The sequence below is a fragment of the Triturus cristatus genome, chromosome 6 (genome assembly GCF_964204655.1).
Source record: "Triturus cristatus chromosome 6, aTriCri1.1, whole genome shotgun sequence".
In the NCBI taxonomy this organism is placed as follows: domain Eukaryota; kingdom Metazoa; phylum Chordata; class Amphibia; order Caudata; family Salamandridae; genus Triturus; species Triturus cristatus.
The window spans coordinates 808,762,753-808,788,320 of record NC_140589.1 but is presented as its reverse complement, the minus strand read 5'-3'; the positions used below and the strand labels follow the sequence as shown (position 1 = coordinate 808,788,320).

The 25,568-nt window shown below is 53.0% G+C and overlaps 1 protein-coding gene and 1 pseudogene across 2 annotated transcripts in view; one reads left to right on the top strand and one right to left on the bottom strand.

Moving 5' to 3' along the window:
* Window positions 1–25,568, top strand: part of LOC146817905 (uncharacterized) — a 68,618-nt pseudogene that overhangs the window by 37,274 nt on the left and 5,776 nt on the right. The gene's annotated exons all lie outside the window — the stretch shown is intronic.
* LOC146817906 (uncharacterized) lies at window positions 1,523–23,676 on the bottom strand. Its single transcript, XM_085609265.1, has 6 exons — window positions 22,930–23,676; window positions 22,554–22,625; window positions 22,364–22,481; window positions 22,070–22,206; window positions 21,345–21,591; window positions 1,523–1,677 (listed from the first exon to the last, which is right to left on the bottom strand). The coding sequence occupies exons 1-6, from the start codon at window positions 23,662–23,664 to the stop codon at window positions 1,523–1,525; spliced, it is 1,464 nt and encodes a 487-aa protein (XP_085465391.1). The 5' UTR covers window positions 23,665–23,676.

Genomic DNA, 25,568 nt, shown 5'->3' with positions numbered 1-25,568 from the left:
ATTTGGCAGACAACCTTAGATGTACTTTCCTGTTGAAAACAGGTCACTTTGATGTAATATGCCTTTTTTTACACAATACCAAATATTGTTTGCAATGCCACAAGTTCTAAAGTAAGGCCCAGCTTTACAAATCTGTCACTGAACGCAGTGCAGCACCCGATTGGCTGTGTTGCATAACCAGGGAGAGAGCGGGGAAGGGTCATGTCTATCTCTCTCTCTAGCACCACTGCACTAGAATGCAATGTCTGTGAGAGTCTAGCCTGGGTTTTGTCCTGGAAGGGTACGCTTCTGGTTCACAAAAAATACTGGGGCATATTTACAAGCCCCTTGCGTCACGTTTACGCCGCCGTTGCGTCACTTGCGTGACGCATCGGCGGCGTAAACGTGGCGATCCCTGCGACCCATTTACAACATGACGCATCTAGGCAGATGTGTCAGGTTGTAAAGCCCTGCACCACATGTGGGTGTTCCCGGGGCAGGTGCGCCTCGCAAAAGTGCCTGCGTGAAATCTACAAGATTTCATGCAGGCACTTTTGCGACGCTGCTGCGTCAATTCCTTACGCCTGCTTGAACCAGGCGTAAGGACTGACGCACCGCCGTGATGCAAGGGTAGTTTTGCGTGACGCAAATCTTCTGCCACATCTCTGCTGATTTGCAGAGATGCGCCAGAAGTTGTAAATATGCCCCACTATGTCTAGGCAAACGTATAACCTTTCCCATTTTGAATGAGTGTTGTACCAAATACCAATACACTGATTTGTAAATCCTGAAAAGGATTTTGATTCAGGTCTGCATTGTAAAACTTAAGCAAACCAAAGAAAACTTCTATAAATCTGGTCCTAATAATCTGATTATTTTTTAAATTGTACAGTGAGAGGTAGATACCTGTATAAAATAAATCTGAGAAATGCTATTTTTGGCTAGGTTTGTGCTGCAGAAATACCACAAGCACCTTCATACAAAAGAAGTGGTCTGCAAGAATGTTACACTTTGCATTCAGATAAGTGTAACAACCAGTAGCGGCTTGCATAGGGCTTGCATAGGGCGTGCAACAGGGCAGTGGGATGGGAGGGGCAGGGTGGGGGGGTAGTAAACACGGACATACGACGGACGAAGGCAAGTAATTATTACGTTCCTCTGTTCTGTCGTATGTCATTGTTTGCTACCCTCCCACCCTGTCTCTCCCCCACCCGCAGCACGCCCTATACGAGCCGCTACTGTTAACCTGTGCTGCTACTCACATACTCCTGACTCACTGGGACTTGCCTTATTTTGAGGTACAGAGCATTATCTGAATCTGTTTGACATGGTGACCAGTGGCAAAAGAACAAACAAAACAGTGGTTAAATGAAAAATGTTCAAAAAGGTATGTGTCAACATGTAATTTTATTTATCAAAAGCACATATTTGGCCCCATAGGGGCCAGGATACCAAACAAGAGGAAAAGTCCAGAAAAAAAAGTCCAGTAAAAAACAAAAAGGAGGGAAAAAAAGGCCAGACTACTGCAACCAGAAAAAATTGCTTAACGAAAACCAGCAAGTTCGTTGTTTGATTCTAGATGCGGAGTTTTCTTTAATCCTCTCCTAGCATTACAAATCTTTGTAGCCAGCTTCCTTCTCATACTTCTGTAGTTCAGTGATGGCCAGCCATTGCTACTGCACACAGACTTCATAAACTCTGTAAAAATAAAACATACATCAGTATCATGTCACCACCACTATTTTTAGATTTTAAATGGGCTGATCTGTCTTTAAAATGTTTCAGTACCATTATTTCATATAGAGTGCCAGATGAGATATGGTTAGGGTTACAAGGGTTCACAAGTGTAACATTAAGGGCAGTTGGTCAAAGAGGCACAGGTGAGAGCAAGGCATTGATGAAGAGGGGGCGGAAGGTGAGGAAAGAAAAAAGTTCCTTTATGGACTTAAGAGTGAAGCAGCAAGTTGTGGATTCAGGAAATCTGTTGGAGTTTCAGGAAGGACACAGAAATGTGCACCTTCAACAAAGGTCTTAAATGTTGTGCAATGGGACCCCTGATGATAAAAGATGAGGTCCCCTCCAAAACTTCAGATAAAACTCAGGGCAGCAGGAGTGGGCATGGTTCAGAGCAGGCGTACATTTCTGTAGCTCTAAATCCACACTAAGGTGCCAATTCCGATCCGGTAAAAACCGGGTACGAACCGTCGGACGGAGCCTTTTCTCCGTCCGACTCGTACCCGGTGCGAAATCCATCCGAAAATGCAAGTACGATTCATACGGAAACACCATTTCCGTACGATTCGAACAAAACACCGACCGAACAGAAACTAAACACAATTCCGATCCTGAAAGGAGCCGACGTGACGTCGGTACGCATCCAGCCTACGTTTCACGAACCAGGAAGTACGATTCGAACCGACGTCATCCCGCACGGAAAATATTTACCGGCTGCCAAAAACTGCCGGGAAATCAGGACGACACACGCAAGGAGCAGCTGGACGCGACGAACAGACATGGACCCGAACCTACGTGCCATCCCTGCCCTCCTAGCAGTCCACCTGGCGTACAGGAACCGACGCAGACGCCGCAGAAGGTCAGCACAACAACCAGGGGCAAAGGGGGGGGCAGGGGCAGGACACACAACACCAACACATGGTACCAAATCACACATGGCCTGGACATACCTGACCATCAGGGCCTGGTCACTTCCAGGGGGTGGGGGCAAGGCCAGCAACGCAAGCGTCCGCCACAACGGAAGTGGATGGTCACGCGAACCGGTACGTACCCTACCCAGGCCGCAAGAGCGTGGGTACGGAACGTACCACGCGTCCCCCTACGTCACTCCAACAATAGCGGTACGGCCCGTACCCACGTCAGAAAGGCCTTGGTACAGCTCGTACCAGCATTGCTGGGGTCATGTAGGGGTACGCGTGGTACGACCCGTAGCCACGCCCCCAAGGCCTGTGTACGGTGCGGACCCCACGGCCCGCAACAATGGTGGGACGCACCGTACCCACACACCAAAGGCATGGGTACGGCCCGTACCCAGGCACGCAGAGCGTGGGCAGGGGTATGTACGGACCGTACCCCCACCCGTGGAAGTACGGCCCGTACCCCCACCCGTGCATGTACGCCCCGAACCCCCACTCGTGTATGTACGCCCCGAACCCCCACCCGTGTATGTACGCCCCGAACCGCCACCCGTGTATGTACGCACCCAAGCGCCACCCGTGTATGTACGCCCCGAACCCCCACCCCACCCTGGTATGTACGCCCCGAACCCCCACCCGTGTATGTACGCACCCAAGCGCCACCCGTGCATGTACGCCCCGAACCCCCACCCCACCCTGGTATGTACGCCCCGAACCCCCAGCCGTGTATGTACGCACCAAACCCCCACCCGTGTATGTACGCACCAAACCACCACACCAGCCGTGTATGTACGCACCAAACCCCCACCCCAGCCGTGTATGTACGCACCGAACCACCAGCCGTGTATGTACGCACCAAACCCCCACCCCAGCCGTGTATGTACGCACCGAACCACCAGCCGTGTATGTACGCACCAAACCCCCACCCCAGCCGTGTATGTACGCACCGAACCACCACCCGTGTATGTACGGACCGAACCCCCACCCCAGCAGAGTATGTACGCCCCGAACCCCCACCCGTGTATGTACGGACCGAAACCCCACCCCACTCGTGTATGTACGCCCCGAACCCCCACCCGTGTATGTACGCCCCGAACCTCCACCCGTGTATGTACGCACCCAAGCGCCACCCGTGTATGTACGCCCCGAACCCCCACCCCACCCTGGTATGTACGCCCCGAACCCCCACCCGTGTATGTACGCCCCGAACCGCCACCCGTGTATGTACGCACCCAAGCGCCACCCGTGTATGTACGCCCCGAACCCCCACCCCACCCTGGTATGTACGCCCCGAACCCCCACCCGTGTATGTACGCACCCAAGCGCCACCCGTGCATGTACGCCCCGAACCCCCACCCCACCCTGGTATGTACGCCCCGAACCCCCAGCCGTGTATGTACGCACCAAACCCCCACCCCAGCCGTGTATGTACGCACCGAACCACCACCCGTGTATGTACGCACCGAACCCCCCCCCAGCCGTGTATGTACGCACCGAACCACCACCCGTGTATGTACGGACCGAACCCCCACCCCAGCAGAGTATGTACGCCCCGAACCCCCACCCGTGTATGTACGGACCGAACCCCCACCCCAGCCGTGTATGTACGCACCAAACCACCACCCGTGTATGTACGCACCAAACCACCACCCCAGCCGTGTATGTACGCACCAAACCACCACCCGTGTATGTACGCACCAAACGCCCACCCGTGTATGTACGCACCAAACCACCACACCAGCCGTGTATGTACGCACCAAACCCCCACCCCAGCCGTGTATGTACGCACCGAACCACCACCCGTGTATGTACGCACCGAACCCCCACCCCAGCCGTGTATGTACGCACCGAACCACCACCCGTGTATGTACGCACCGAACCCCCCCCCAGCCGTGTATGTACGCACCGAACCACCACCCGTGTATGTACGGACCGAACCCCCACCCCAGCAGAGTATGTACGCCCCGAACCCCCACCCGTGTATGTACGGACCGAACCCCCACCCCAGCCGTGTATGTACGCACCAAACCACCACCCGTGTATGTACGCACCAAACCACCACCCCAGCCGTGTATGTACGCACCAAACCACCACCCGTGTATGTACGCACCAAACGCCCACCCGTGTATGTACGCACCAAACCACCACACCAGCCGTGTATGTACGCACCAAACCCCCACCCCAGCCGTGTATGTACGCACCGAACCACCACCCGTGTATGTACGCACCGAACCCCCACCCCAGCCGTGTATGTACGCACCGAACCACCACCCGTGTATGTACGGACCGAACCCCCACCCCAGCAGAGTATGTACGCCCCGAACCCCCACCCGTGTATGTACGGACCGAAACCCCACCCCACTCGTGTATGTACGCCCCGAACCCCCACCCGTGTATGTACGCCCCGAACCGCCACCCGTGTATGTACGCACCCAAGCGCCACCCGTGTATGTACGCCCCGAACCCCCACCCCACCCTGGTATGTACGCCCCGAACCCCCACCCGTGTATGTACGCCCCGAACCGCCACCCGTGTATGTACGCACCCAAGCGCCACCCGTGTATGTACGCCCCGAACCCCCACCCCACCCTGGTATGTACGCCCCGAACCCCCACCCGTGTATGTACGCACCCAAGCGCCACCCGTGCATGTACGCCCCGAACCCCCACCCCACCCTGGTATGTACGCCCCGAACCCCCAGCCGTGTATGTACGGACCGAACCCCCACCCCAGCCGTGTATGTACGCACCAAACCACCACCCGTGTATGTACGCACCAAACCACCACCCCAGCCGTGTATGTACGCACCAAACCACCACCCGTGTATGTACGCACCAAACGCCCACCCGTGTATGTACGCACCAAACCACCACACCAGCCGTGTATGTACGCACCAAACCCCCACCCCAGCCGTGTATGTACGCACCGAACCACCACCCGTGTATGTACGCACCGAACCCCCACCCCAGCAGAGTATGTACGCCCCGAACCCCCACCCGTGTATGTACGGACCGAACCCCCACCCGTGTATGTACGCACCAAACCCCCACCCGTGCATGTACGCACCGAACCTGCTATAAGAATGGGGTGTGCAAAACACCCCCAGCAGTGCCCAGACACAGGAGGGGTGGGTGCAGGGTCCTCCCAGCAGTGCCCAGACACAGGAGGGGTGGGTGCAGGGTCCTCCCAGCAGTGCCCAGACACAGGAGGGGTGTGTACCTATCACTCCCAGCAGTGCCCAGACACAGGAGGGGTGGGTGCAGGGTCCTCCCAGCAGTGCCCAGACACAGGAGGGGTGGGTGCAGGGTCCTCCCAGCAGTGCCCAGACACAGGAGGGGTGTGTGCCTATCACTCCCAGCAGTGCCCAGACACAGGAGGGGTGTGTACCTATCACTCCCAGCAGTGCCCAGACATCGGACAATATACCCCATCAACAAGTTCAGTGACCTACAAGGGTGATACCCCAGATGCAGGCGGAGCCATCGCTGAGCCAGCATGGCTATATTGAAAGGCAACCCTCACACATCCAGGAAATGTAGACACAGCACAGCACAGCATTTGGGAGACACCCTGCAGGAAAAATGGCCTGGGCCACAGAGGACGGAACACACCTTGGGACAATGTCACCATACAGTGAGAGCAAACATGACCAAATACCATTTGCAGAGACCTTTGTGATGGCACGCAGATGGCAGGGTACACCCCATGAGCAGCACACTCCAACATTTCACAGACCCCTAACACATTATCACCACCCCAACGCAGGGAGCACCAGCACCAACAGCAAGTCCAGGAAAGCATCAGTGTGCAAAACAAAAAGAAAAGGCTTTATTCAGCAGGAAAATATATCAGAGAAAATGTCCACTATGTACAAGGGCCATGGGCCAGCCCAGCAGCAATGTCCGGGGGGGGGGTACACATCGGGACGTGTGTCCCCTAGCTTGCCTGCACAGTTCACAAGTCCATTTCATCCACAGAAGAGGGGGCATCAGGGGGGAGGGTGGAAACAGGCACCGCAGGGACAGGAGGGGAAAGGGTAGGTGTTGTGGGTGCAGGGAGGGATGAATCTGCCACAGGGGGGGTGCCAGCGCCAAAGGTGGAGGACAGAATGGCGCTGCACACGTCGGCAAGTTCCCCCAGCGACTCCCCCGTACCCAATCCAACCACAGGCCCCAAGGAGGGGGGGGGGGCAAAGGGATGGGTCGCAGCGCCACTGGGGGAGGGTGTGGACAGGGTGGGGGACTCAACTCCCCTGGCCGGGTCCCGCCTCCACCGCTTGCGGGGTGGTGTCATCCTGGGGCTGGGGGGCACACTCGCAGTGGATGATGCTGTCACTGACTGTTGGCCAGGAGAGCTAAGGGGAGTGGATTTGGAGGGAGTGGGTTGTGTGGAATGCGGACTCCCACTGTGGCTGCGTGTTCTACGTTTCCCCCCCGACCCAGTGGGTGTGCCTTCCTCACCCTGTGTGTGCGTGACAGGAGGTGTGCGCTTCGACTTCCCTGGTGGTGTGGTGCCTGTGTCTGTTGGGGTGCGTGCACGCTGACGTCTGGATGTGCGTGGGACAGGCACGGGAGTGGGAATTGTGGATGGGGCAGGGGTAGGGGGTGTTACGCAGCGCTGCAGGAGATCCAGTGCTGCAGTCAGTGTGGAGTCTATGGACCTCAGCAACTGCCGTTGGTCAGACTGCGCAGCCGACATGCCCTCCATGTATGCCTCCATCTGGGTCAGCACCTGGGTGTGGGCATGGAGGACATTTAGCATCGCAGTCTGACCAACCTGCAACTGCCTCAGGATGTCCACAGACTCCGCACTCACCGCAGCAGTGGTGACAGGGGCAGGGGGTGCGGTGCCTGGCAGGAAGGAGACATGTGGGGACCGAGCACGGAGGGAAGGGCCACGAGCATGTGGGAGGCCGGTGATGGAACCTGAGGTGGCGGGGGGATGTGGAGGGCTGCCATCAGCTGGGGGGGCAGACTCCGCCACCTCTGTGAGCTCAGCCTCGGACCCGTCTGCGTCATAGTCTGTGTTGGCAGTCAACAGGTCCTCCGCCTCACTCCCTTCGGCCTCCGTGCCACTCCATGTGCCAGACAGGACAGCACTGCTGGTACTGGTGCTCAATCTCTCCTCCCGGTCCGTGCTAGTGTCTCCTTCCGTGTCCCCCGGCGATGCTGTGGGCAAGGTGAAGAGACAGGAGAAAATCAGACACCTGTACACTTATGTCACATGAGTCAAATATACATAGGTCACATTGCATAGCCTGAAAAGCAACAGGAGTAACACCTACAAAACAATGTACACATGTAGGCCATGGAACACACAGTTTTTCTACCCACCATGCCACTGAGACACAATGGAGATCATGACACAACAGCAAATCACTGCACCTGAAATTTTAGAGAGGAGTCAGCCTCTGGGGACAAATGTGCACAGCACCTGCACCACACTGCGTCGTCAAAAAGGGATGAGCATGAATCATATCCATTTACTCTTGCCGCATGCTGCAAAGGCAATACATGAAACCAGGCCACACATGACAGGGTCACTGCACCTTGAGCGTATGTCCAGTCAAACATCACACACAGGCTAAACCCAGCAAGGAGGATGAAGCTTCTGACATGTAGGCCTTGTACGCACAAACCACCCACACCTGAGACAATCTCATTGAGACGGAGAAAGTATGTACACCTCTTACTCTGGGATGGAAACACATGGCCTCCACTAATTCATGACTGTAAACACACAGCCCCTGGTGGCCATGTCCACACATCATTGACAGGCAAACATCATCAGATTGTCTCAACAACACACACAGGTAATGCCCACTGTGAGTATGCACAAGCAAAATGGGTCCCCCTGTACAGTGGACACATGTAGCAACCTGTAGGTCCTAACAGTTGAGCCCAGGGTACAATGCCACCCTACGCAACCCATGGCAAAGACACAGTGAATGGCCATATTGTTGGATGACGCACATGATACCTAGGAAGAGGTGCCCCAGGGCACAGTAGTGCCCACACTCCTCCATGGTCCAGGATGGACATGACTGCAAATTAAGCAACCGTCCCTGCACTTAGCAGGCCTCCCACTCAGGCACATCATGTCAGAGGGCACACAATTGGACATGCATGCTGGAAGGCTGTACATTTTGGAGACACACCCCTATGTCGTGATTCACAATCAGTGCCAAGTGACATGGACACCACAATGACTGAAATTGGCCATGGCACACGCAAGGTCCCCATACCTGTGGCACATCACCCCCACACATGATGCTGATAGCATAGGGCACCTGCATGAACTGCCTGCATAAATAACCTTGTGCAAGAGTGGCGACAGACCAGGGAACACATTGCAAGGAGGGGAAGGGAGGGAGTGAGAACAGCACTGTGCTACTTTGTGGAGAAGTTGACGCACTGCACAATCAAACCCTGGCAGTGTATCCATGCAACTGCACACTTACATTGGCTGGGGACACACAACTGACACACATGTACCTACCCCCTTCCTGCTGCTGCCTCTCCTGTAGGCGCCTGTCCATATCGGGGAAGACCACCGCCAGCACACGCTTCTGGATGTGGGTCAGACGACGGCGGCCACGGTTCTTACGGCTCTCAGGTGAGTCCCCCAGCAGGAGCCGTGCAATCCTCCTCGTCCAGCACCGGATGTCCTGCCAGCGTTTCCTCACCTGAGACAGGCTCCGCCTCCGACCCTCTGTACCCCTCACGGCACTGACGGCTTCCCTCCAGATCTCCCCCTTGGCAATGGCGCCTACCTGTGAGGATGCAAAAGAGAGAATACATTAATCCACATGAGCAAAGACACAGAGACACACATATAGAACAATCCTCATTATGAACAGGCCATGGTATGCATGCAACTAATTGCACCTTTGTCATAGGGACATTATCCACTGTGGAAGGCCAAATGCACTACGTGCCAGTGGAAGCACACGGGTGGCATGAGGGGTACCACACACTCACTGACCAGGGATCACACTGTGCCTCACAGGCTACACCAGGATTATGTACAGCACCTCACAGCAGTCACCTGCCCCAGCACACTGATGCTACCTCAGCAGAGTACACAGACACACACAGGTACAGGACAATCACATGGCATTGCCAACTGCGGGTACACACCTCACTCTGCCCATGTGCCAGTAGACGTGGGTGTCACAGGTGTGGGGCTGGCTCAGCACGGCATGCACACAGCACTGCTCCCTGCTCACATCCGATGGCCAGGCCATATCCATCCCTCATGCTGCTTGTGTGCAACACTCCCCATATGCACTCACCCACATGACAGGGGACTAACACACACACCAATGTGCAGGGGACGAACACGGCCTTTGGACACTCACAGCACAGGTACACTGAACAAACACACATCCATGGGTACTGACACCTGTCACACTGGGGGGAACACAGGATCACATCAGGACTGTGGAAACAACATCCCCAGGAGGAGTATGCAGGCAGAATGTGGCATGCACCTTGCATTCATTGTCACAGTAGGCACTATGCAAGTGAGGAGTGCACACAGGAAACACAGCATGCTCTGCATGGGTGACATGAGGCCTTCCACACCCTGGGACCCACTCCAAACAACAGTGCATGTCTGTCACACATGGACACAATGCCAGAAGTCACTGTCACACAAAAGGGGCACAGTCTAAGCTAGTGGAGTCTGCACTCACCTGAACCCCTGGTCGACCATACAGGCTCTGGAACTGTGGGAGGATCACATCTATCAGGGCAAGGTTCTCCTCCTGGGTGAATGGCTGTGACCTCTCCACAGTCCTGGACATGGTGCCAGAGGAATCACTATCAGCAGCAGTGGTCAGGGATGAATGGATGTGCAGGCAAGTGCTCTCTCATGGGACCTGGCTGCCTTATATATGCCTGGCTGGCCTGTTCATGTATAGGAGTACAGATTGATTGGTCAGTCACATTAGCATCCTACGTTTCATCCAATCCCTTCAAACCTACCCCAGTGTGTGGCTTTGCATGGTTTCAGTTTTGATAATGATGTCAAGTCAACATCCACATTGCAACAATGTAGATTCTTTCAAACTGACTTCTGCTGTGCACCTGGTGCTCAAATTCAAAAATTTAACTCAGTCTCCATGGCAACCATCAGGCATTTAGGCCCTTATACTTGTCCCTCATGTGTCCCCTATGTGTTTTCATACATTTACACACAGGTACGGTGCGTTCCACGCCCTAGGGCACCCCACAAGCAGTGATACCGACCGTACATGCGCTTGTACGGTCCGGATCACAATATGGGCGCTGGCGTATGCGTACGCCACAGTAGTACGGACTGTACACGCGCTTGTACGGTCCGGATCACAATATGGGCGCTGGCGTATGCGTACGCCACAGTAGTACGGACTGTACACGCGCTTGTACGGTCCGGATCACAATATGGGCGCTGGCGTATGCGTACGCCACAGTAGTACGGACTGTACACGCGCTTGTACGGTCCGGATCACAATATGGGCGCTGGCGTATGCGTACGCCACAGTAGTACGGACTGTACACGCGCTTGTACGGTCCGGATCACAATATGGGCGCTGGCGTATGCGTACGCCACAGTAGTACGGACCGTACAAGCGCGTGTACAGTCCGTACTACTGTGGCGTACGCATACGCCAGCGGCAATATTGGCCCAGGGACCCTATACACGCGCTCCGAGCGTATGTACGGTGCGTATAACAACTGTCAGTGGTGACAGGCGGCACACAGACAGGAATGGAGCGGACAGGTATTGCCAAGGGTGGACACCAATGCATTGTCTGTGCAATACCACCTGTGTGTGACACAGGTGTGTCAGGATGTGATGTGGCACTTTACCCCTGAGGTGTGGGCAAAGCACATGTACGATGAGCTGTGTACACATGTCGTGTGTGATGGTGCGCATTGTACCACACATCCCCTGCACTCCTTTGACATGTGTGCATGTCGTACACACTAGTGGAGCCATGAGTCACTTGCATGTCCCAGTCACGGACACCCGCACCTGTCCCCTGATGCCAGGTACACGGAATATTACATATGACACGTGTATGGCTGCGTTGCATGCTGCAACCATGTCATGTGTGTGGCATGTCTTTCCATGATTTTGCTGTAGGTGTGTGATTCAATGTGTCAGCAGTTGCTGCTGCCAACATGTGTCTGTGTGTCGATGGGCATGGCACACTGTTCCGCACACCAGCCCACATATGTGATTTGCCATGAGGTGTGTATGTATCCAACTACACGGAGTATCAACACAAGTACATATCCACATGCTCCCTATGTATGTTCTGTCTCGACATGTACTCCTCAAAGGCAATGTGTGTGGCCTGTCCTATTCCTATGACATGTGACCAGTGCATATCGCATCCAACTACCTGTCTGTACCATACGCATACTACCTCTGCACATGTGTGGATGTCTGTGAATCCTGTGATGCGTGTGCATGTTCACTTACACTGGCCCACAGCTAGTCTCATGCCATGTCATCGTGATCTTGCCCCCCTCCGTTAGTGGCTGTCCCTTGGTAGGAGTGTAACCTGACTGGCGTTCGTGTCCAGGAACTGTGGCACAGACCTGACTCACAACGTGGCATATGTGTATTGGCTGTGTAACATGTGCTCAGTGCATTGACGATGTTGTTGTACAGTGCTCACTCTTAGGTGTTCCTTCCATTTCACTGCAGGGCTCCGCCTCTCCCTCGACGTATGCCAGACATTGCTGCCCTGCATGAACGGGACTGTATACGCCGCTACAGATTCAGCCAACGGTTGATTGATGAGTTGACTGGCCGGCTGGAAGCACAACTCCTCCCGCGCCACAGGTATCCAAGTGCACTGACACCCAAGTTGAAGGTGATGGCAGCCCTACATTTCCTTGCCACGGGTACGTTCCAACATACCATTGCTGATGTCGGGGGCATGTCCCAGACGATGTTCAGCCGTGTTCTGCATGATTTCTTAGAGGCCATGTTGGTTCACCTGGATGAGTACATTAAATTCCCAAATCGTGAGCAGTTGACAGATGTCAAGCGTGAGTTCTATGCCCTGGGAGGGATGCCCCATGTCATTGGGTCCATAGATGGGACACATGTTGCGTTGGTACCACCACAGGCACAGGAGGTGGTGTATAGGAATCGCAAACATTATCACTCCATTAATGCCCTTGTGGTGTGTCTGTCCAACATGGTGATTTCACATGTCTGTGTTCGCTTTCCAGGATCAGCACACGATGCCTTCATCATGAGGCGTAGCAGGGTGCCAGAAATGATGCTGCAGCTGCGGAACGAGCGAGCATGTATTGTTGGTGGGTAGACTCTGGCAGTTCTGTGTTTGGCGTCATCTTCCAATCTCACTGCCTGTGCTGACACACTTCTGTCCATGATGTTTCCTTGTAGGGGACGCTGGCTATCCCAACATGCCATGGCTGATGACGCCTGTCCGCAACCCCAGCACGGCTGCCGAGCACCTCTACAACAACGCACATGGGCGGACCAGGAGAGTCATTGAGAGGACGTTTGGACTTCTGAAGAGCCGATTCCGGTGCCTCCACAAGACCGGCGGAGCACTCCCATATGCCCCGGTGAAGGTGTGCAAGATCATCATCGTCTGCTGCATGCTGCACAACATGGCAGTGGAGGAAGCTGTTCCACTCATACTGGATCAAGATGACCAGGACCATCCACCCGTGGAGGATGAAGGGCTTGGTGACGGGGCAAGTGATGTGGAGGAGGAGGAGGCTGTGGAGGACATGCGGAGTCGGCTCATACGCAACTTCTTTGCTTAGTGGTGAGTTCCAGTGTCTGAGTGTGCACGCATTGGGCCGTGTGTGGCATGTGTTGCAATGTGTGTGTCCATCTGCATGTCTGCCAAGTGAGTCAGTGGTGTGTATTGAAGTGTCACTCAAGTGATGGCGCAATGGAAGGATGTTGTCTGAGGGTCATCATTGTCACCTGTCATGTTAACAACATGATACGTGTTAAATACATGCTTGCGGATGTGCTCCTTTGTGCTGAATCCTTGTGTGTCTCTCTTCCACAGGTCCATGTGCATGCTGTCTGCTGGTGGCATTGTTGTGCTCCTGCTACTCCTCATGAACACAGCGACATGTGCTGATTCAGCGTCACATGCACGGGCAAGTGTTGAAATCTCCTCAGGGTAAGGGATGCCTCACGTCGTTTTGGGTGTGTGAATTGTTTGTAGTCTGTGTGCACTTCTCCGGTTCATGTGTGTTCCATTTGCATACATGGTGATCCTACATGGGGAACATGACATGGGGCAGGCTTCACCTGGAGCCATGCTCAGACTTGGTGACTGTCATGTGGCAGGGGATTGGGGATTGTGATGAGGCCATCATTGTGTGTAACACTGGCCTCGGAAACATACAGGTTGCACCGGGTTGACATGGTGTGTGATTGCCCCATCAGGGCCTCAATGGTGTATAGCGGCCTCTCCGTGGCAGCAGGGGGTGTTTAGCTGTTATCCGTCACTTGTGTGCCAGGTCAATGGGATGCCAGCATCTGTGTTGCAATGGGGGGTGCCAGTGTTGCTCCCACATGTACATCCACATGACCTGTGTATGTGTTGACAGAGTATCATTGTCATTCCAACACACATGACTAATAAATTTGTCCCTCTGTCTCCAAGGTGCCTCTTCCCTGTCAATGGTGCCCTGTTGCCACTGTGCGTGCCGCAGGTCTGGCATAGTTTTCATAGGTGGTGCATATGTGTCTATGTGTAGAGTGACAAGATGCTAGGGGTTTGTCAGGGAGTGGGAACTGTATTATGCACAAGATGCACAGTTCCATCCACCTCAAGGCAAGAGAGACCATCCCCCAGGGAAACGACAACATCTGTGTAGAATCCTACCCTGCAGTCTACGGACATGTGCCTCACGACTCCCATGGTACTTGTCCATATCCGGAGTGCATCTGCACAGCTCTGCTACTGCGTCGGGCAACCAGGCCACATCAACGTCCTAACGGGATGGGGGGAATGTTTCACAGCCAGCTGCAGGATGACCTTCTAGATCCACGCCCACACTCATGATGCAGCCCACAACCCCAACACAACCATGTGGCACAGTGATCCTAAACTGCATTCTGGCATCTCCATGCATCCAACCTTGGCCTAGCCACCATTCTCAACATCCGCCTGACGCAAGCATGCTGCACATTGTAGGGACACATGTCTAGACATACCTGGGAGCGGCAAGCCAGGTCACTCCACATGATCCCTGACCTCTGCGCATGACTGTTGCTCCCCTGAATGTGTCTGTAGCCACAGTTGTGCGGGAACCACTCAGCTGGTTGGGCCCAGCACAGGTGAGTTTGGTACTCCATGTCTGTATCAGATGAGACATTGGGACCCATGTGTGTCCTGGGCAAGACTGCGACCCCACGGTTTGGATGGTTGGAGTTAATTCTGAGATCAGGCATGCTTTGACTGTACGACACACACATGTATTGTAATAATGTAGAATCACGGCATCATCTTGTAAGTGTGATTAATTTATTTGTGGTGGGGTACGGGTTTGTGGGGATGACAAGAGGTGCACAGCGGGAGTGTAGAATCCAAAGTTCACTGGGGGAGTTGGTATCCTTGTCGTAGCAAAATGTCAGAGTCCATGCCACAGTCTTCGTCAACATAGGTCAGACAGTGACCAGCAAGTCCATGTGGCAGACAATGTCATGTGCTGCTATTGGGCCAGAGGGCCAGGTGCCAGGCCAGGTGACCTGGGAGATGGTGATGTTCTGCTGACTCTCACAGTCTTTTTCGTGGACGACCCACCTTCCTGCGGGGACCCTCGGAAGCAGTCCGTGACGATGTCTGTGACGCTCCGTCGGATGAATCCTCCTCCTCCTGATCCCTCCCTGTGTCTGGTAATGGCCTTCGCCTGGTGCCACAGGGAGGGTTGCCCATGTTGTCGGCAATCCGACGGAGTACACCGGTCATTTGGGTTTGCACCGCCACGAGCTCAGCCTGTCTATCCTCCATCCTTCCTTGGTGTTGCAGTTGACAGGCATGTTGCTGGGACTGCAGGGTCTTCATCTCCTGGAGGGTCCCCTTGATGTCATTGAGGGTGGACGCAATCTGGTCCATGCCCCTGGTGTCACGCCGGTATGTATCCAGGATGTTGCTGACCTGGGACACTACCGGGTCCTGAGCTGCCTGGTCAGGTTCGCGCCTCCGCCGTCCTCCACTCCCGCCACCCCTGCCCACGTGCACCTGGCCTGCCGTTGTGGGTGCATCGGGTCTCCGGGACCCCTGAGGGATGGCATCTGCGTTGCCGCCTGCCTCCTCCTGGGTGCCCGGAGGACCGTGTCCCTCCTGGGCAGACTGGCTGGGTGGTCGTGTGCGGGCAGGGCTCCTGGACGTCTCCTGGGATGTGGCAGGAATGGGGGTGGTGGTTGGCACAGTTGTACCTGACGCAGGTGCTGCAGGTGGTTGGACACCAGAGGGGCCAGGTTGGTCTGGGTCATCCACGGAGTGGTGAGAGTCATCGCTGGCGGTGGGGTCATCATCCCGCGGAGCCTGGTCCTGTGTGACTTCCCCCCCAGTGTTGGGGGGTGTTCGTCGACGTTGACCTGTGTGTGAGAGAGACAATGTTGACAGTGTCACATGTGGCATCCATGTTGCATGCATTTCTGATTTGGCACTCTTCCTCTGGGTAGTTGGATCTGTCCTGCATTCCTCTCACAGTGCACTTGTGCATGGCTATGTCCCTTGGCCACAGCTGTCAGGGCTTTACGCATGTGTGAGACACAATCTTAGTTGATGCATCTATTTGGGTACACAGTCAGCAGTGTGGTGTGCGGGCGTAGCGAGCCATGCAGAGGCGCCTTACGTGTTGCACTGTACGTGGCCAAATGGTGTTTTGGCAAGGCAATTTGATGTTGCAGGTAGGGGACTGAAGCATTTGTGACAGGGTTCTTACCGACACGGTGGGTGGGTATACTGGGTGTGTGGTTAGGTCTGTGCCTGCAGCACGGATGGACTCGTGCACAGATTGACACATGGACCGGTCTTCATCTACGGAAGGGGGGGTTGAGGCACTGCCAGACCTGGTCTGCATGCACACAGTCCACCGGCTGACGAGTGGACATGGCCACACCACCCAAGGGTGATTTAGTCTCCCTGTGTCTCCCTTCCTCCCTCCCTCTGTCACCCTCCTCCCTCCCTCTGTCGGTCTCCCTCTGTCACCCTACTCCCTCCCTCTGTCTGTCTCCCTGTGTCCCCCCTCTGTCTCCTTCCCTCTCATTCCCCCTCTCCCTCCCTCTCTTTGTCACTCTCTGTCACCTCAGGCCAGCTTCCTGGGCACACACAGTTAGCCGGTCTTTGAATGGCCATTGGCTTGTTCATGTGAGTTAGTCCCTGTTCTCCGGGCACCCATTGGGCAGTGTGTCTGAGTGTAGGCTGCTGCTGTGGCGGTGTGTGCTGAGACTCTATCAGAGCGATGCATCTTCATTGTCTGCTGTTATGTGCAAATTGTGCCTTCAGACCCATGGCATCCTGCATGGCAGCCATCATTTGCAGGCAAGACAGTACTGTGTGGGTACACACAGTTTGTATGGCTGTGCCCTGGGCCATATGGGCTGAGGGCATTGTTGTGTGCTTGTGAGTTGCTCAATGTTAGTTTTGCTGCCCCCACTCCCAGCATCGACCACATCCTGTGTTGTGTTGGTGTATTGTGTGGCCTGTGACTTGGCATGGCCCTGATTGATGCATGGGGCATGGAGGTGCCAGTGGCATGTGTGTGTTTGTGGAGTGTTGTTGTGTCCGGTGGTGGCTTGGGGGGGGTGGCATGCATGATTGATTGTGTATGGCATCCCCCCCATGTGAGGTGAGTTGTTTGTGTACTCACCAGGGTCTGGGAGTCCTGGCAGTCCGTGTAGTCCCTCCACCGCCAGCGTGGACATCACCTTCTCCTCCCAGGGATGGTATTGTACCGGTCTGGGGGGCGGCCCTCCTCCAGTGATGTTCCCCTGGTTGTGATTGTCAGTCATCTTCCTCTTGACCGTCCTCCGCAGATCGTACCACCTGGATTGGCACTCGTGCCTGGTCCTTCTGGTTGTCCCAACAGCATTCACAGAATCGACGATCCTCTGCCACATGGCGGTTTTTTCGGATATGCTGGTCTGTCTGACCAATGTCCCAAAGAGCTGTGGCTCAACTCTGAGGATTTCGTCGACAAGGATCTCCAGCTCCTCCTTTGTGAACTTTGGATTCTTGGTGGTGGACATGGCGTGGGGTGTGGTTGTGGGGGTGTGGGTGTGGATGGCTGTGGGTGTGTGGGTGTGGTAGTGGAGGTGTGTGTGTGAATGTGATGAGGGGGTGTTTGTGTAGGTGGTTGTGTGAAGGTATGCAAGTGTGAGGTTCAAGTATGGTGGTGTGGGTCGTCTGTGGGCTCTGGCAGCAGTGGGTCTGTTGCAAAGGCTCATGGTTTGTGTGTGTGGTCCATTTTTATTGGTCCATTTGTGGGTGTGGCTGTGTTTGAAATTTGTGTGGGTGTGTTATGAGGAGTGATTGAGTTTTGGGCCTCTGTTTGGCAGTTTGGCAGTTGCAGGTGAGTGTATGTGATGTTTGTGGGGTTGTTGGGCCTGTTTGGTGGTGTGGGGAAACTCTACTTGACTCTCCTTGTGTAAATATGGTTTGTCCGGGTTCAGTACGTGTTTTTTTGGCGTCAGTACGGTCCGTACATGCACTGGTGGGGGTGCGGTCCGTACATTCCCTGGTGGGGTGGTGGTTCGGTGCGTACATACACGGCTGGGGTGGGGGTTTGGTGCGTACATACACGGCTGGTGGTTCGGTGCGTACATACACGGCTGGGGGGGGGTTCGGGGGCGTACATACACGGCTGGTGGTTCGGTGCGTACATACACGGCTGGTGGTTCGGTGCGTACATACACGGCTGGGGGGGGGTTCGGGGGCGTACATACACGGGTGGGTGTTTGGTGCGTACATACACGGCTGGTGGTTCGGTGCGTACATACACGGCTGGGGGGGGGTTCGGGGGCGTACATACACGGGTGGGTGTTTGGTGCGTACATACACGGCTGGTGGTTCGGTGCGTACATACACGGCTGGGGGGGGGTTCGGGGGCGTACATACACGGCTGGTGGTTCGGTGCGTACATACACGGCTGGGGGGGGGGTTCGGGGGCGTACATACATGGGTGGGTGTTTGGTGCGTACATACACGGCTGGGGGGGGGTTCGGGGGCGTACATACACGGCTGGTGGTTCGGTGCGTACATACACGGCTGGGGGGGGTTCGGGGGCGTACATACACGGGTGGGTGTTTGGTGCGTACATACACGGCTGGTGGTTCGGTGCGTACATACACGGCTGGGGTGGGGGTTTGGTGCGTACATACACGGCTGGTGGTTCGGTGCGTACATACACGGCTGGGGGGGGTTCGGGGGCGTACATACACGGCTGGTGGTTCGGTGCGTACATACACGGCTGGGGGGGGGTTCGGGGGCGTACATACACGGGTGGGTGTTTGGTGCGTACATACACGGCTGGTGGTTCGGTGCGTACATACACGGCTGGGGGGGGGTTCGGGGGCGTACATACACGGCTGGTGGTTCGGTGCGTACATACACGGCTGGGGGGGGGGTTCGGGGGCGTACATACATGGGTGGGTGTTTGGTGCGTACATACACGGCTGGTGGTTCGGTGCGTACATACACGGCTGGGGTGGGGGTTTGGTGCGTACATACACGGCTGGTGGTTCGGTGCGTACATACACGGCTGGGGGGGGTTCGGGGGCGTACATACACGGCTGGTGGTTCGGTGCGTACATACACGGCTGGTGGTTCGGTGCGTACATACACGGCTGGGGGGGGGTTCGGGGGCGTACATACACGGGTGGGTGTTTGGTGCGTACATACACGGCTGGTGGTTCGGTGCGTACATACACGGCTGGGGGGGGGTTCGGGGGCGTACATACACGGGTGGGTGTTTGGTGCGTACATACACGGCTGGTGGTTCGGTGCGTACATACACGGCTGGGGGGGGGTTCGGGGGCGTACATACACGGCTGGTGGTTCGGTGCGTACATACACGGCTGGGGGGGGGGTTCGGGGGCGTACATACATGGGTGGGTGTTTGGTGCGTACATACACGGCTGGTGGTTCGGTGCGTACATACACGGCTGGGGTGGGGGTTTGGTGCGTACATACACGGCTGGTGGTTCGGTGCGTACATACACGGCTGGGGGGGGGTTCGGGGGCGTACATACACGGCTGGTGGTTCGGTGCGTACATACACGGCTGGGGGGGGGTTCGGGGGCGTACATACACGGGTGGGTGTTTGGTGCGTACATACACGGCTGGTGGTTCGGTGCGTACATACACGGCTGGGGGGGGTTCGGGGGCGTACATACACGGGTGGGTGTTTGGTGCGTACATACACGGCTGGTGGTTCGGTCCGTACATACACGGCTGGGGGGGGTTCGGGGGCGTACATACACGGCTGGTGGTTCGGTGCGTACATACAGGGCTGGGGGGGGGGTTTGGTGCGTACATACACGGCTGGTGGTTCGGTGCGTACATACACGGGTGGGGGTTCGGGGCGTACATACGCGGGCGGGGGGTGGTGGGGTGTTCGGCGCGTATGCGGGCACATGTCTCCATGGTTGCTATGGGAGTTCGGTTCGGACGGTGTTTTTTGCGTACGGTTGTGAAATGGGGAGGACGGGAGGGATCGTACTTGCGCAGTCGGACTTTATTTTTCCGCACGGTGGGTTTCTCGCCCGGGGACGTGTCGGTGACTTTTCCCGACCCGAGGACGTGTGGGGAAATCTTCCCAATGCGATTCGTATGGACTTTTTTCCGTTCGAATCGTACTTGGCAGTTTGTACGCTACTTTGACGATTCGGACGGAAAAAAATCCGGATACGAGTCGGACGGGGAATTTTTTTACCGGATCGGAATTGGCACCTTAATAGGAGAATTATTAAGGAGCAAACGTGACCGACGACAGAAATTGAACACAAAGCACCACCACATAACTGGTGTGTAGCCCCTGGTCCCTAATGACCATTACAGCCCAAAGTAGAAGTCTGTCTTCTCTGCCTCTTTCACCCTTTTGAAACACTGGGGTACTTGGAAGAAAGACTGTACCGATGCAGAGGAATTGAAACAAACACGTGCCATAGTCATATTCTGTAAACACAGTCACGCTTCCTCTGCAAACAAAGTAATCAGTGCCAGATTTCTTTACAAAACGATCCTGGAGGCAGAACTCTACTTGCAATGTTCATATTTTGAAAACAGTCTAACTAGCATAGGGAGTAGAAATAAAAATTGGAGCTTACAACCAAGTGCTAGGGACAGGACCAACTGGTCTATTAATCATAAAAGCTGCAATTACAGTATTTTATAAGTTCAGTTTGCTATCACCCATTCATCCAGTTTGAGCCCCTCACCTGGACCACAGACTTAGAAATGAAATCCCAACTCAAGGCTTTGTGCCAGATTTGTAGCACAAACTCAGCACACATTGTTAATAAATGACAAGTCACCCCCATTGTTCTTCTTGCTCATTTGCAGACATCTGTTGAGTAATGATGGAGTCATCGTACCATTATATGATACAAGACCACATATGCAAACCTTCTTTAACACCATGTATAATAATGAATTTTCACAATCCAAGATAGACAATGTTAAATTGAACATTTGTAATATCTTACCAAATAATGCCTCGACCTTCTCCTCATCAAGGACAGCTGCTCCAGCACGAGCCTTCGTTACACCTTTTGCAGAAGCAAGTTCTTTTGGAGAAAAAAGTATTTCGCTGATACCATTGAGAAGAAAACCCGCACTGTATCTAGCTGCCTTGGCTTCCTCCAAGAGTTTGTGCAATTTTCGGTTTGGAACGAGAACATCTTTGAACCGTGAAGGATCATTTGAGTCCTTCACCAACTGCTGTATATCAGGCTGCAAAATAATACAACTATTAACTATTTTCCATCATGTTAGGTTACATATTAAAAAATATATGAGTTTTATATTTTGATTTGGCATCTATACATTGTGTTGTATATTGATTCTTACTTAACATGGCTGACTGTATTAGTTAGTCCTTTCTTAGTGTTATTACCTCCTCAGCCTACCACATTACCTAAGAGTATTCTAGCCTGTACTCTCGCATTCTACACTTGTCAGCTGATGAGGTTTTCTATACTCTGCTGTAACTTGAATAAATCTACTTATATCTAACAAGAAGCTTCAAGAACATATTTACAACACTTTGCTAACAATGTAATATTTGCTAGGGTAGCGCCTCGAGTATAAGGCAGCCATATTTAAAAACATAGCATGCAGAAAGATTTCAAAGTCCTCATGCAGGAAATCTACAAGGTTTACCCTATATACACTTCAACTGGGCTAAAAGAGTGGCAGAGAAAAGAAGTACCTTTTGTACAGTGAATGATCGACTGCATATCTTTGATGCTGCTGTATCTGTTACGTTGCTTGCATTGGTCAAAGCAGACATCGCAGCTTGCAAATACTCTAATGCCAACTCCCTATTGCAAGTGCCTTGCAACTGTGCTATAATCAAATAAATACAGTTGTTAAAGGCAGCAGATAATACAATAGTCACAAAACGAGCATACTTTTTGGCAATGCATGTGTTTCGGTGGAAAAAATGATTATTAATGGGAATTTGTTGCAGTTTACTTGGGAAGGTAGAATATCAAGCATGCACCCTTTAAGTGTTCGATTTCAGCTCGTAACCGTACACACTCCTCATTCTGACAGGAACCAGGGCCAACGGAATAGTTTTCATTGTGATTAATTATGGCCAAGGAGTTATATACCATTTCCTTAGAGAGAAAGCAAATCATAATTAGGCCATACAGGTGGAAATGCAATTTCCTATGTATCTTAAAAAAAACACAAAAAAACATTAACCCAGTGTTGAATGATGGACTTTCCTCCATCATCAAATGAAAGGATTCTTCACTGTCCTGAGGGGGGGGGAAAGAGAAAAGAAATCATTAGGCCCTCATTTACACTAACCATGTCAAACAGTTTTCCATTTGTCTATTCATATTTCACAGGTAGGTATATGTGCCTTATTGTTGAGGAAATGAATGCCCCATATTAATTATATGCTTTAATGAGTATCTAGGCTTTTTGTAGAGATAACAGGTAGAAGTTGTGGTTTTGGCACCAAAAGGCAAATTGTGTTAACCAAGGAAAAACGGCTGGCATACAGGCTTAACAATATGCAAATGTGTATAATGGCAGCACTCATTTATCTCTGCTTACATTCTGGTCAAAGTTTTCGTTGCTTGCAAACAGGTCATCACGGCACGGGGTATGGTTCATATCCACAGCTGTTGCTGCAGATGGAAAGTCACTGTAGGCCAGGCAGTGTGACTGTGAGCCGTGAGCCACAAATTCTTGTGGTGTCAAAATATGTGGTGCCGAGTGTACCATCATTTTAGGATCTTGTTTGCAGGGTCTAGAAGGTGTTACTTCTTTGCTCGCAACAGCCAGTTCTCGTGCAGGGAATCGTTTTTTGGGCATTAACTGGTGCCGTGGTGAAAGGGAGGCATGTTTTTGTCCTTGATATTTGGATTTAAGTTGGGACTCCAAGACAAGTTCATTGTCACGTTCTACTGCGTCTTTTTTACTTGTGGATTTAGGATGAAGGACTCTAGCCATCCCTGCTAAAAGGGCCAGGTTTTCAAGTTTCTGCAAATTCATCCGCGAACTCGCATCACCATGCTGAGAAGTTGTGCTTTCGGCATGAGCTTTGTTACCAACTCTTGTAGAGTCCAGTCCACTCTGCTTGGCTTTTTTGTCCTTACATCTTTTCTCTGCAATTTCTTCCTCTTGGAGTTCGCGTAACACCCTCTTAAGTCTCCCAGCGCTTCCCCGATTGCCACAGTCCATTAACAACTGCTTTTCCTCCTGTGCCCTTTGAAGTAACACCTGTTTTAGACCCTCTGTTGTGCCAGAATAGCTTGCAATTATGTCTTCAAAAATAGCCTGAATCATTAGACACTGTTTCTTCACTAAAAAAACGAGAAAAAAAAATATTTACATATAAACTTCAAAACAGAGATAAGAACATAGTGATCAATTGCAATATATCTTCACGCGCTAGCCAGAATATATAAATAAAGAGGTATGGATAATAAAGGACAAATGTACAATCTATCCATAACCAAGTAAGTTAGTGTTCCTTAATAGACAGACCTCATTATGAGAGGTGAACTTTCACCCGAAGCAATAACTCTGGGCGCAATTACGTCACCCACAATTACAAGTGCATTGTTCTGCAACTTCAGCACCAGATAATGCTGGGCCCAGAAACTCCGCCACCCTTGCACGACTCCTTCAACCACCCTGAAAATGCTTCACCCTTACATGACGAAACCTGCTGACCCCCTTCCCCTGGCATTCCACGGGGCAGGTACTGCCCCAACCCCCACTAGCGCCTTTCCTGATACTTTCCACCTGCCAGGTAAAAAAACACAGTCTTCAGCTTTCTCCCTGGAATTGTGGAAAATCACGTTTTAACCACCCGGAATCTCCGTGTTCTTGTGGTTTTCCCTTACATGAACGCAAACTCACAATCAGTGTTCTAGAGAAGCGTTAACGATCCCTGACTAATAATGAATGTAAACAAAGGCAGGAATGCACAGAAAAAAGGAGAGAAAAACGAGTGGGATCAGGGCAGAAAGGCACAGAAACGAGTACGTGGTGGCAGCGGCAGCCTTACCTGCGTATGCTTGAGTCCAAGAAGCTTTACTGCTTTCGATGTGTAGTTGGAAAATAAAGAGACCGAGGGCGATCCATCGTGTCCCTTTTAAGGCCATATTGCAGTCTCACTCTACGTTCTCGCAGCAGAACAATGACGTCACTTCCGGCGCTCCCGGATGTGCGTGTGCTTTTGGGAGAGGAGTCCTGTCTTCAGGTAATGCGAAGGTGAGTGGGACATTGTAAATTTTAAAATGTTGGCATTTTAATAGATGTATGTGGGTGGTATACCTTTGATACCTGCACAAGTGCCACCATTTCCTTCGTAATTTTTTTTATTTATGTTTGAGTGCCTGTCATGTATTTCAGTATTTTATCTTGTAAATTGCACGTACGTCACGTTTTTCTCCTTGTAATTTGCACCGTACCTCAATAGCACATGATTTTCACTTTTGCCTCTTGCAAGTGTGTTTGCTTTTGTAACTTGTTCATTGTTCATATCGCTCTGACACTTCGGGTAAAGTCCGCGTATATATAAAAACGCATAAATAAATAAATAAGAAGTGGCAGCTGCTCTCCAGGACCTGGTTCGAGGCCCAGCCCACCGGCAAACCGATCTGAGAAAAACAAGCATGCAGGGGGGAAAAAAAGTTCAGACCAAAGCGAACGGCAACTAGCAGCTTTGAAAATGATTGGAGATTAATGCCGGTCAAGGCACAGAGGGCAGAAGGCACAGAAACGAATGGCACAGAAGGGCACCAAAAACGACAGGAGCAGAGGGCAGAAAAGCGCAGACAAATAAAAACAAGTGGCGCAGAGAGGCACAAAAAAACGAGGGAAAAACGAGAGGGACAGAGGGCAGGACACAAAAACAAGTGGCAGAGGGCAGAAGGGCACCAAAAACGACAGGAGCAGAGGGCAGAAAGGCACAGAAAAAGAGAGAAAAACGAGTGGCACAGAGGGCAGAGAGGCACCAAAAAGACAGGAGCAGAGGGCAGGAATGCACAGAAAAAGAGAGCAAAACGAGTGGCACAGAGGGCAGAAAGGCACAAAAACGAGTTGCACAGAGGGCAGAAGGGCACAAAAAACGACAGGGGCAGAGGGCAGAAAGGCGCAGAAAAAGAGAGAAAAACGAGTGGCGCAGAAAGGCACAAAAAAAAGAGGGAAAAACGAAAGGGACAGAGGACAGAAAGGCACAA

Coding starts and splice junctions, on each gene's coding strand:
- LOC146817906 (XM_085609265.1), bottom strand. CDS start 23,664: ATGATTCAGGCTATTTTTGAAGACATAATTGCAAGCTATTCTGGCACA. Junction 22,626..22,929: donor ACGAAAACTTTGACCAGAAT/GTAAGCAGAGAT, acceptor CCCCCCCCTCAG/GACAGTGAAGAATCCTTTCA. Junction 22,207..22,363: donor TGAAATCGAACACTTAAAGG/GTGCATGCTTGA, acceptor ATTTGATTATAG/CACAGTTGCAAGGCACTTGC.